The 12519-nt window shown below is 40.7% G+C and overlaps 1 protein-coding gene across 2 annotated transcripts in view; it reads right to left on the bottom strand.

The window, feature by feature from the left end:
- The window catches only part of pof1b (POF1B actin binding protein), a 40700-nt gene that overhangs the window by 21214 nt on the left and 6967 nt on the right, over positions 1-12519 (bottom strand). For both annotated transcript variants that reach the window (XM_030069523.1, XM_030069522.1), the window contains exon 2: positions 12310-12387. In XM_030069523.1, coding sequence (XP_029925383.1) covers positions 12310-12387 — 78 coding nt within the window. The remainder of the gene's footprint in view (positions 1-12309; positions 12388-12519) is intronic.

The following is a 12519-nucleotide window of genomic DNA, read 5'->3' on the forward strand; positions in this document are numbered from 1 at the left end:
ATACACATGCACTCAATCACTCTGACATTCAAATGCCATAACTGCATAACTATGGGCTTGAGGGGTTTGTGGCACACTTAATCCCTAAAAAAAACAAAGAAAAGAAAACAAAAGAAAAAAAAACAATAAATAAATAAAATTGAAAAAAAAAAAAAAAAAAAAAAACGCACATGCACACACATGCATTACATTAATTATAAATCAGACACCTCTGGAGTTACCTTGTTCCTAGCGAACTGTCTGATCTCATATAATTTGGATAAGCTCCCGGCACCCGAAATCTTGTTCATGTGTTGCAGAAAACCGCAGGAATAAAACTTAGTTTGGGGTTTGGGTTTGGTATGGCGATTAAACTTGGTGGCCACAGGGGGCCACCTACATGGAATATTTGGTGGCCACAGGACAATTTTTTGTGGCCAGGGGCCACAGGGTCATGGTTACTGTCCCACCCTGTAACGGGTGGCCCAAAGGTTAGAGGCGTATTTTTGAATGGAAGGTTGAATCCCCAGACCATCTGAACAAAAACAACAGAGACGAAAACAGAGTAAGAAAGAAAATCTGCGTGGTCAAGAGGGAGGGAGTTGTGCTTTCCACTTGAACTGCTGCTGCTGAGGTTGTGCTGCTCAGGAGCCAGCAGCAGAAAACTGTGGGTGGTGGGCAGCTGCCTGGTGTGAATGTGCATAAATGTATGAATATGAAATGGAGAGGTGCTGAAAAAAGAACATGCATGCTCAACAAAATCCTCTCCTGAATTAATGAGCTTCAATAGAATTGAAGAACTCAGGAGGGTAAACCTACAATCATTTCTTAAATGGATGTTTGTCTTCTCTCAGTTTCCCACTTACTTCATAAAAACAGACTCAAGTATCCCCTTCTTCCCAGCCTGAAGCCTCTCCGGTCTGCTACAACATGTCACTCAAGCTTTTAAAGAGAGCCTCTCTGAGTGTTTCTTAAGTGTTGAGCAACTGTTGCGCCGTTCGCCCCCTCGTCATTCACTTGACGTCTTACAGAGAGTGAAGCAGCAGAATGAGCTACAACTACTGGGTTTCTGACCTTGCAAGAAAACCATAGTGAGGAATGCTACAAGGATCTGATCACATGGAGGGTTTGCATGCCTGTGCTCTGAGAGGTGTGGCAGGCTAATATGGTAACATTCCTGTCATTCCTGCAGTGAAAGGGAGTGTAGAGATGACAGACTGAGATTTACTGGCCTCTGATTACCTGAACCAGTCTGAGGGCAGCAGACACCTGAGGGCAGACACCACAGCAGAAGCAGAGCGCCAAATTCAGTGCCAGCTTTGATTTTAGACCATCTTGGATGCACTGGTATTTATATTTCATATTTTAAAAGGGCGAGGAGTGGTATTTCAACACTATTAAGTTATCACCATATAATTGTGACACTAAGGTTTAATTAATACGGGAGTGACCATTCACCGATGCATCTAGAAGTGCTGGGTTTGATGTGTAAGATGCAGCAACATTGATTCAGATGAACTGTATTGGTACAAGGCTGAAAACAAATTGCGACAGTAAAGAAATTATTCACCATCAAATGTTCATAAATTGCAAATGTGGACTAATTTGGGTTTATAAGAGAGATGGGAAACTTTGATGGACAACATTGATGGAAAAACATGTCAAACAGCAGGGAAACACAGAGGCGGCACCACTAATCTTATGTTTTACATCCAGAAATGCCCCGGAGTCACGAGTGACGTGACCTGCAGCTTCAAGCATTGAAAAGGCAGCGTCAGAATGTTCCTCCACACATTTCCCACTTCCTCTGCACAGTCACATTCTACCAGAAAAACCACAGCACTCTTCATATCGAACAGTATCATCAAATGAAACAGAATATCTCACTGCAATAATGCATTATAAAGACTGGACTGTTTTAAAGAGTTGAGTTATTTACATGCTTTACAAACAAATGAGGTTTTTAGTAAGATGCTGACGGCGCCACTCTAATGTCCCCTCCTCATCGTTTTGCATTATGACATGGCCAAATCTTATTGTACCAATCAGATAGCTACTTAAAATGCATTCATCAGTGACTGTTTTACATGACGCAGAACAAGAAGAGAGTGCTGTTCTTCCAGAGGAAATGGAGTTTCTGGCAGCTTCTGGTAGATGGTGGAGGGAGTGAAATGTTGATGGAAAAAACCTCTTCACAGAGGGGCAGGGAGGATCAGACAACTACAAGTAAATTTGATTTCTGATGGGAAACCGTCTGAATTTGGAGACGTTGTAGCTGACAGTCTCATCCAGAAACTCAGTCAATGAAATCAGTAACTTACAGCTTTACGAGCAACGGAGTAGAGAGGTCAAAGGTCAAAGTCACACTGACCTGGTGATATTCCTGTGACATTAAAAACACTTTTCTAAAATCGTTTTCCTGGCTACAATGGGTCAGTTGTCTCAGTCAGACAGTTAGAGCTACTTCGCCTTTCTTCCTCTGCTTTGTCAGTGATCACAAAAATACCACAGGTTGACTGCCTCAGAATAATGAGTAGTCACCTTCAGACGCTAAATTCCACTGATTTATTGCTGCACCACAGTCATACGGGTGTGCAGAATGTGTGGGAGGGTTATAGCAACCATATGATGATAGGTTACACTCACAGTAGAGACACGTGTGTGTGTGTGTGTGTGTGTGTGTGTGTGTGGGATGGGCTGACCTAGAAGACAGACAAAGCAGGGAGGGAACAAATCAGACCAGAGTCAAATGGAAAGCTATTTTAAATTCTTAGCATTTGTTTTGGTTTTCTTGAGCTACCAGGTGGGTGGAGCTGATCTATGACCTCCGACCTCCCTGTTGAGCAACAACAAAATGTCCTTACGAGGATCAATAAATATACAAATTCTATTAGTTCAATCATTTATTTATTTATTTAAACAAGAGCCAGTTCATCAGAAAATAATAACTGAACTTTATTTCTAATTATTTAAAATTTCAAAAATAATTTTATGGATGTCAGCAAAGCAACAATAATGTCAATTCTAAAGCATAATAAACTCAAATATGACAGGGATGACCATTTCTTTCATTTTGAACTTGACTTACTGTCACAGAATGAAACATGTGACATATTATAAGAGCGAAGCCACTGTGAACGTGAAAGTGAGCCTTTGTATCAGGAGGCATGTTTCAGGTTTGCTGGTACACAGGTTTACTGTTTTTGGAAAGAAATTCTGTGTTGATGTCCTATTTTGTTCTATTTTTCAAGTCAATGCACTGTCCTCCTGACCAGTGGAAAAAAAATGGTAGAAAAAAAAAATCCTATATAGAGAGGTCAAATATAGCACCATCATTGTGTGACAACAACCTGATAGTGGGGATATTTTGTTGTTTCTGTTTTTGCTTCTTTTCCACTCCCTCCTCCTTGTTTTCAGCTGTATCGCTGCTATATTTCAACCACTAATCCATTTTCTGGATTGTTTTCTGGCTTCTGAACAAATGTCCTTGCTCGACGACCACAGCAGCAGATTTAAACCACAAACACAAATTTGACTCCTTTGGGAAACCCGGAGGGGAAACTGAAGATAAAATGTGGTTTATCAAACTTTCAATTTCATTTTTATTGAACTTATTATAGCATAGGGCTGATTATTTCAGGAATTACGCATAACTGATATTTATTTATTTATTTATTTTATTTTTAATGTCACATAACCCTTAAATGGGGATAGGCATAACCCAATCTGAGAACCACTGCCTTAAAGGATGCTGATTGGTCCGGCTGTTTTGTGGCTTCCAGTGAAGCTTCAGTTGGAGCGGGGCCAGATGGTTTCACAAATCAAATGAAAAGCACCTTGGGAGAGAGGGGAAACCTGACTACTAAAATCTGACACCCATAACCTGAAAGGTCTCACAATACTCAACACCACCTAAATCTGAAATGTCATGTCTTCAAGGCCTGTCTCTTTACAAACTATGTGAATCCTGTCACTGGATATAAATGATGGTTGATAACTAATCTTGTGGAAAACCCACGGCGCTTTGGCCCTCAGAGTTGCCGTAGGTGAAAAACTACTGGGCGCCAAACTTGCTTGAGCAGTTGTGACTACTGAAGTATCATTAGTGTGTTGGTTTGGCTGGATCTGAGGTGTGGAGGAGGAAGCAGATCAGTTGGCAGAAGTTGGTGTTCTGATGTCAGATTCCTCTGGCGCTGTGGCTCCTTTAACATGTGTGTTTCTAGGCTGCCCTGTGTGAATCGTGCACCTTAATCCCTGCTGTACCTACTTTAAATGCCGTTCAACATATTTAACATCTTGCCTCGAAGCAGTCAGCAGTTGATGCCAACTAGTGCCGTCATTTGTCATCTTCTGGCCTATTATCATTTCCTTTGCATTGACCTATTTTCTTCTAGCCTATGCTTGTGGCTCTTCTCTTCAGTCAGCGCCAGAGCAGAATGTACTTAGAAAGTGAACACAGTCAAATGTATGTATAAATATTCAGTTGCTTTTAAAGAACTATACCAGTGATCATGCATATTTGACCCACTTACTACAATTTCCCCCAATTTTACATCACAACAAACCATTTTGCAAATCATGCAGGGGTACTAAAGATTTCACAACATAGAATCAAAATACCTCCATTTTCAAATGTCAATTTTTGGTCGAGACAGCCACCTCATAATGTTCAATCCTTAGTGTTCATAAGCCACCGAACTGAGAATTGGATGTGGAAAGCAAACATTTCCCCGGGGACTATTTTCCCTGGCGGAGGAGGGAGTGTTTTTTTCACCCCCAATTTCAAAAAGTCATCAAAAATCATGCTGCTGCTTTTAGAAAATAAATAAATGAATGAATGAATGAATAAATAAATAAATAAATAAATAAATAAATAAACAAACAAATAAGATAAAGTGGAGGTCTTTATTACAGTGATGGGGTACTGTTGCAAAAAACGTTTGAAGTCTCTGAAAGTTCATTTTCATATCATAGTGGAATGAATGTAAACCAGTGGCTGGTTTACAGGGAAAAATGAAATATGACTGCTTGCTTTGGGAATAGATTAGCAGAAACATTTTTTCCATTTTGTAAATATTACGCTAACAATGCACAATCACTGGTGTGGTCCTTTAAGGCACAATTTCATTATGTGAGACATGTTATTGTAAAAGTGAAGACCTTTTAAGACTCTTCAAGGATCTTTGGGAACCCTGCCAAACACATTTCATTTGATTTCAAAGGAAGTAAAGTTACTGTATTCAAACCCAAACACGTATCGGTAGATATTTTTATGACACCGACCAAGTTGCTTCAGTACTATCAAAAACCCAAGAAATAAATCCCATCAGTGTTATTGAGCCAACAAGCACACAATATGCTGGTACCAAGGTCTAATCATGCTGGTGACTGGCTGTCTGACATTACACATCGTAAAGGCATGCAGGAAAAACATCCATGGAATAAAACTGATTTACTAACTGATGGTTTTGTTTTGCTTCATCTCTACTCTCCAAACTAAAGGCAGAGCAGATGAAGCAGGTTTCCTGTGGCTCCAACCTGAGAAAGCTGTGTCCTTAAAGACTATCTGCCCTGTAATCCAAGAGGAAAACACAATACATCATCATTCCACCTCTTCACCGTGGCAGGCCCTCTCTGGGCTTCACCCACAAAGCCTTCCTCTGTGTGTGTGTGTGTGTGTGTGTATGTGTGTGTGTGTGTGTGTGTGTGTGTGTGTGTGTGTGTGTGTGTGTGTGTGTGTGTGTGTGTGTGTGTGTGTCTGGTGTGTTCTGTGTGAATGCTGATGTAGGTCAGTGTGTGAGCCAGGCCTTCAGGACTCTGTGTGACCGTGTAACTAGAGTCTGCCTATTGGAGAGAAAGGAGTCAGCTTACCAAACAGCCACTTTGTGTTTGTGTGTGTCTGTGCGTGTGTGTGTGTGAGCGCAAAGAAGGACAGAGGGAGAAATATCAGAGGAGTGGGATCTACCGTGGTGCCAGGGGGTGGCATCTGCTACCCTTAAAACAGGTCTTGCCACCCCAGTTTGGCAAGTCTAATAGGAAAAAAAAAAAATGTAATGTCAGAAATGTACAAGACTGAAAATCTGCTGTCCCAGAATAAGTGAATGTGGCATAAGATGATACAGCAACAGGTCCCATTCCTCTATTTTTTCAGAGCGATTTCACCAGTGATAGACAGAAAACCACCGATACAACCAGAATGACATAATATTTACTTTTCAACTCTGAAGAAATTTGAATTATCAGAACAGTGTCAAACTGGTGGGTCTATATTCAAACAGTTTATGGTGTTTGCTCATTAGTAAAAGTGATGATCTGTCTATCTGCCACCCTGTAAAGTTTGCACGTATGAAAAAAAGGTCATGAGAAGTCATGCACGCACACTTTGCTCGCATCAAAGTGAGAATGAAATAATCCCAGTTGGAGTATTTGCCTGTACAGGATTAGGTTACTGTCGGCCTGCCAAGCCGAGCCTCTTCTGCAGTCATTATCAGCTGGATGACATCCAGCTGTCTTTTCAGCATCAGAGATTTCAACACAACAAAAAGTTCAGAAGATAATTAGTCTCCCCTTTGAGAAAATCCATCAGCTTAGGGTTAAAGGAGCATAGTGTTCTAGTTCTTATATGGATGTACAGGAAAGAAAAAAAAAAAAACTACAGCACTGGATGTTAGGGTTAGGTAGATGATTGTTTTTTCATTTTTCATTTTCACCCTCCCCTGAGAGGTGTGAGGCTCACCCACTTTGAAAACCTCTGGTCTACAGTATTAAAACTTTGAGATTAAAATAATGTGACAACAAATGGGTTCGACCTGTCTCATCACAGTCTCTCCTGTCTCACTCCTCCCACTGCGTTATCTGATGAAGCAGAAACAACGTAAAGAAGCACCTTGCATCAACAGTTACGGTTCAGTATTCCAGTAGCACAGTTCCTCCTCAGATTTAATTCTTAGCTCTCAGTAGTAACGCGCAGTATTGAGCAAAAACAGGCAAAGATAAAAATACACCACAACTCCAGACTGGCTGCCAAACTGTTACAAATATGAAGTCAGATATCATCAAGAGGTCGTCACTCTGTTTACAACACCGAGCTTGAGACAAAGAGGTAAACACAATTTTAATCAGCAGCAGACTCCAGGTCAGATGGTGTGCAGATCTGCTATGATAAAAATGAAAATATACAAATGACTTCCAGCTGTATGACTCTGAATGCAAACAGAGCTGTGTGCTGTGAACTCTTCAGCTGCAGTGTGGTGCAAGCTATCAACATGGACGGGATGATACAGTATTTTATCGCAGCTCGTGAGTCTGCAACATTCACAAAAACTTCCTGTAAGCATTTATTTGATGATATATTCAAAATCTCAGTCTTTATCATCTGCCATACCCCTCATGCAATCCAATCCACCAATTGTTTTTTTTTTTTTTCCTTTTTTTTTAAGATATGTTCATTGCAATACCACAATAAAACAAATCAAATGGAGCCAAGGAAGCAAGAAGTACCTTTATGATCACAGTGACAAAGAAAGCCGAGAAAGCCAGAGATGTAAACACACACATGCACGCACGCACGCACGCACACACTAGAATCTCAACAGTGCGGCTGCTGTTGAAACTGTAAGTGCTGTATATCAACTGTGAAAAAAAAAAAAAAAAAAAAAAAAAATCCCAGGAGAAATACTTACTTGATACTGGATTTTGGTCGATTTAGGTGTAAGGTGTTAAATGATTTATTTGCTTACATTTCCAGTCCAGACTTGTGTGCTGTCTTGTTATAAGACGCATTATAATTCAAATTAGCCGGGAATTAAAATCTTTATGCAGCTGGCATAAATTCTAAATGCTTGGACATGTTTGTGTGTCTCTGCTGTATTTGATTATAAGTGATTGCAGTTGCTTTGATTGTTATTAACGTGGTCTATCAACACTGGAACGTGTGCCTTTTCTGACTGCCAGAAAGACTAAAATCTTGGACTGAGGAAGTTGTTGTGAGTCGGGCACGGCCTTAATCTTTACTAACATCTGGCAGCCTGTGAGGAAGAAACATAAAGTTTGTCAGATTTATTGCAGCTAACAGGGGCTGGAGCTCATGACGCCGAAGGCCATCGCCAGGCGTTGTTACAGAAAACAGGTCTCTCCTAGTTTTGATGTGGATGCTGCCGTCTGGGATGTTGTTGTGAAAAGGTGGTGGTGAGACTCCCTGCTGTTTATCAAGGTGCTCTATGGGAAAGGATGTCACCAGAAAAACAAGCCAATTAAATCAGAATTGGACGAATCATAACGGGCCTCATCAAAAAGCAACCAGTCATTTAGAATATTCAATTAGCGTCAGCCTGGCCATGTTTTAGCAGCCATGTGGGGCACGAGGGAGGAGGGCGGGGCCACAAATGCTATCAGCCAATAAGCAGACAGTGTCACCAAAATGGTTTGATAGATTCCAAGCAAAGGCAGATTTAGAACCAGAGGTGTGACTCAGGTCCAAATGACTGGTCAGCGATGTCCTCATCAATTGTGGATTGTACCTTTAATTATAAAGGGTTGCAAACATAATACCTCTTCAAGTAATTCTGGATAATGATATTGTAATAGATGTATCCTGTTTGGCTTGTTGACTACGGTAATACATGGCACAAAATGTTTTTTTTTTTTTTTTTTTTTTTTTGTCAGAATGAGCTTTGAACAGTGATATCCTGTCTAGCGTGCCTGCCTCGCCGGAACGGGACACCTCCTCTGTAATGTTGCTCCATCCACTGGCTCAGTGTGTCCTGTAATTAGGCCAAGATACTTCACATACTGTGGTGGTGGTGAGTAAAGCCTCTTCAGAGGGCGAGCTGTACAGACAGCACTCTAAAAAACGGGAAATACCACTGAACTTCAGCTCAGAGAGACGTCATGCTCCTGTGATTCCCTCAGTCTGTGATGTGAGGTCAGACAAACGCAAGTCAGCAAAATCAGTCTCACCCTCTGCGGAAAAAATGCAGCTTTGACAGGGAACAATACAGATACCACAAATTTGCTTCATATCCAGCCTTTTGCATAGAAAACCTACATTACAAGGTGATACATAATACAAGGCGAAAAAAAAATATCATAACAAGCTGTCCTCATGTTAATGAATGCAAAAGTGTATACAATGTATATAATTGTGTATGTTTGTATATAATGTGTGTATGTATATAATTTTGAGTTTAGCCTGAGGAGATCTGTAAACCTCCACCCAGAGCTACAGGCAGAACTCACACATGCCTTTTCCACCAACAAAGAACAGGTCCAAATGTTGAACCATTCTTTGTATTTCCACCAAATACAGAATGGTGCCCAAATGGTAGTGGCAAGTGGCAGAGTGTGTGCCAGTCACCAGCTGCAGCCTCCCAGCAACTTCACAGTATCTCTGCGTTCATTATACACTGGAACAAATGAGTGTTCTCACACTTAAAGACAGGTTAGCCTGGCGAGGCTGATGTCCCTCATTTAGCACCCTGTCACTTTGTTTTAAACACTTTCCATCATGCCATAAAACAAAAACTAGCAAAACAACAAAAACTGAGTATGAGAAAAAAATAGGATGCCATCTTTTACCGACTGACTGTCAAAGTAACGAGATAAAATACTAATTATACAGCAAATTAACCACACATAAATGTAGGTATATAAATAGCTTAATTAATCCATATATTATATTGCAATGTAAAATTATAGTGAAATAAAGTAATATAAATGGATTTTTAAAATAAATAAATAAATAAATAAAAGAGAGACCCGTGACCCTTGTGAGGATAAGCGGTTTGGACAATGAATGAATGAATGAATGAATGAATAAAAGAGAGAGAGCAGAGGCATGGCAGCCATTTTCTCCACATGGCTGTTGCACCTTTTCAGTTCCTGTAGGAAACCACCCAACCTGTGGACAACCTGCCCTCGCTGCCGTTGAGGCCATCAAACAATAAATCATCAAAAGATTTCCTTGAGAAAAGCTAACAAGTGACTATGCGTTAAAAGACTGACACCCCAAACTATGTTCTGAAGTTGGATCTGACTCAGGAATAAACAAATCCTGGGCAAGTTGGAGCGAATTTGGATTCACTCACAGATACACTCTGGAGATGATGCGAAATGCAAGACTGAGGGCAGCAGCCACATGACTTTTGTTCTTGTTGTTTTTTTTGGTTTGTTTTGGTTTCTTCAGATTTTGACTGGAAGCTGCATCGGTGCCACACAAATACGCCTGTGGCTTTCTGGCAGGAAGAACATGAGTGACACTGAGGCGGAGGAGTCACTCAACTCAACGTATCCAGTCAACAATCAAAACATGCAAACCTACATGAAAACGGGAACTTCAGTGGCATATTCTTCCATTATGCAACCAGCATTATCAAAGTCCTGTCAAACTCAAAGTAATGATTGAGAAGTTTTCAATCAACAAGGCTTTGACTGAAAACAAGTGACATCTATTCTGATAAAATGAGCACTGACAAGAAATTTAACACTTGATATCAAAAAGAAACATTTAAATTTGCAGGTATTTTGCAGCTTTTGCCCACCAAACACCAACATCTTTATGTTTTTGAGTGATGAACTGCAATTACCACTGTCACTTACATAAAAACAGCAAAACCTATCAATTACATTACTCTGTACATGCAAATGAAGTCAGGAGTTTTTCAAGTGCTGCCAAGCCGAGTGGCATTGAAGCCATAAATCAGAGATCCTCCCTGTTTTGAAAGCGGCTGAAAGCGTGACGCTGCAGGTTCAAATTGAAGGAATGCAGCCACCCACAGCAGAGGCCTCTGGGAAACAGACGGACACACCCTGGTAAACCCCCACCCTGAGAGGTTAGTCAGTGTTGCCACAATCACAGGCCAAGGTCCTGTGATTGTGAACAAAGTGCAGTTGTAACTGTGCGAATGTGAAAGCAGGGAGTTGTTGGAGAAGAGGGCATGCATGCTCAGCAAATCGCCCCCGGCTAAATAAAAGGTTTAAGTACAAAAGCTCTCGTCATGTAACTGTACTTTTGCACGCTGAAACGCTCCCATATTGAGCTGTCAAGCTGACAGTGTCCAAATGAACTCTTGTGCTACACACTGCACAATTGCTTCATATTTTTCGGCCTTTTTTCTATCTCTATCTCTGTTTAACAGCCACGTTGTCTCCAGTAACATTTTATTTAAAGTGTTGAACCAGTTGGAAAGTTTACCAAAGGGGAGAAATTCATGTGAACCTGACACTGGAGGCCTTATTTTGGTGATGTAATGTTACATCACTTATGGAATTTTAGCCCTGTTTAACGTTTATTCTGCCTATTTACATGTGAAGCACTCGGTGCATGTCATTTATGTAAAGCACTTTGAGCTGCCTGTCCTGTATGAAAGGTGCTACACCAATAGAGTTTGTTTTAATCAATTTATTTATTTATGTAGTTATGCATTTACGTTAGGCTAATTCTGGGAATTAAAGCTTCTTCCTCTGCTGTGGATGCCCATCAGCGCCATCCTGTCTAATATCAGGTCAAAACTCTTTTCCAAAGCTTTTATCAAATCATAAATATCACATTGTGACAATTTTGTGTTTGCTTGAGCTGATGTTGAACTTGGCTGCGCCCATCATGAAAAAAACAAAAAAAAAACAAAAAAAAAAAACAGCCAAATTCTCTGTAAATGACCCTCACATGGCACTTCTAACCAATCACAAGAAGCTCATCCAGGCTGCACTACAACACTGTGCAGGTTAATTGTTATATTTCAATGCAAGACATTTATTCTATCAAAAGGTAAAAAATTTAAAAAATGACAGTAATTGCATATGGGAGACATGCCAGCTTGGGAAATGAGGCAAACCTTCACCGACACTTGAGGTGGAGTGACGCTGGCAAAGGCCTCGTCATCTGCAGCCTGTTGTGACAAGCAACAGGATCCTTTCTGTGTCTGTGAGCAGACTGTCACTGTTTCTGTTGCAGTTAAAAAGGCAGTCACTGCAGCTTATCATCCTGCTTTCTCTGTCTCTTTATCTTTGTGTAAAGAGAGACTGGATATTTACAGGAACACTTGTATTTGCGTTTGATCTTACTGTTTGTACCACTTTGCCTCTATGTGTTATCACTGCACAAAAATGTCAAAGTAAACTAAACTAAACTAGATAAGACAAAACCAAACTGGATCAGACTGAGTCACGGCTCAGGAGGCGTTTTGCTCCAGCAGACTTGTAAGAAGCATGCTTGTATGTTTGCCAGGTTTTGGGATTATTGTGCCTTTTACTCCTGCAGGAATGTATTCATCAATTTGTCTGTTTGTGTGTGTGTGTGTGTGTGTGTGTGTGTGTCTGTGTTTGTGTGTTTACCTCCTCCACACTTGGCTCTGGGCTCTTGATGGGGCTGGACGACTGGCTGAACACAGAGGAAGATTTCCCGTTGAAGCTCTGAAATAACAGACGGGACAGGGAAAGAACAGTCTGTTTTATTTGGATGTCAAACGGCTCAATGACTAAACAAAAACTAAACAATAACTAAACAAACAGTACCACCATGTCTTTGTGCTTCAGTCTCTGAAA

The sequence above is a fragment of the Myripristis murdjan genome, chromosome 14, assembly GCF_902150065.1.
Source record: "Myripristis murdjan chromosome 14, fMyrMur1.1, whole genome shotgun sequence".
Classification (NCBI taxonomy): domain Eukaryota; kingdom Metazoa; phylum Chordata; class Actinopteri; order Holocentriformes; family Holocentridae; genus Myripristis; species Myripristis murdjan.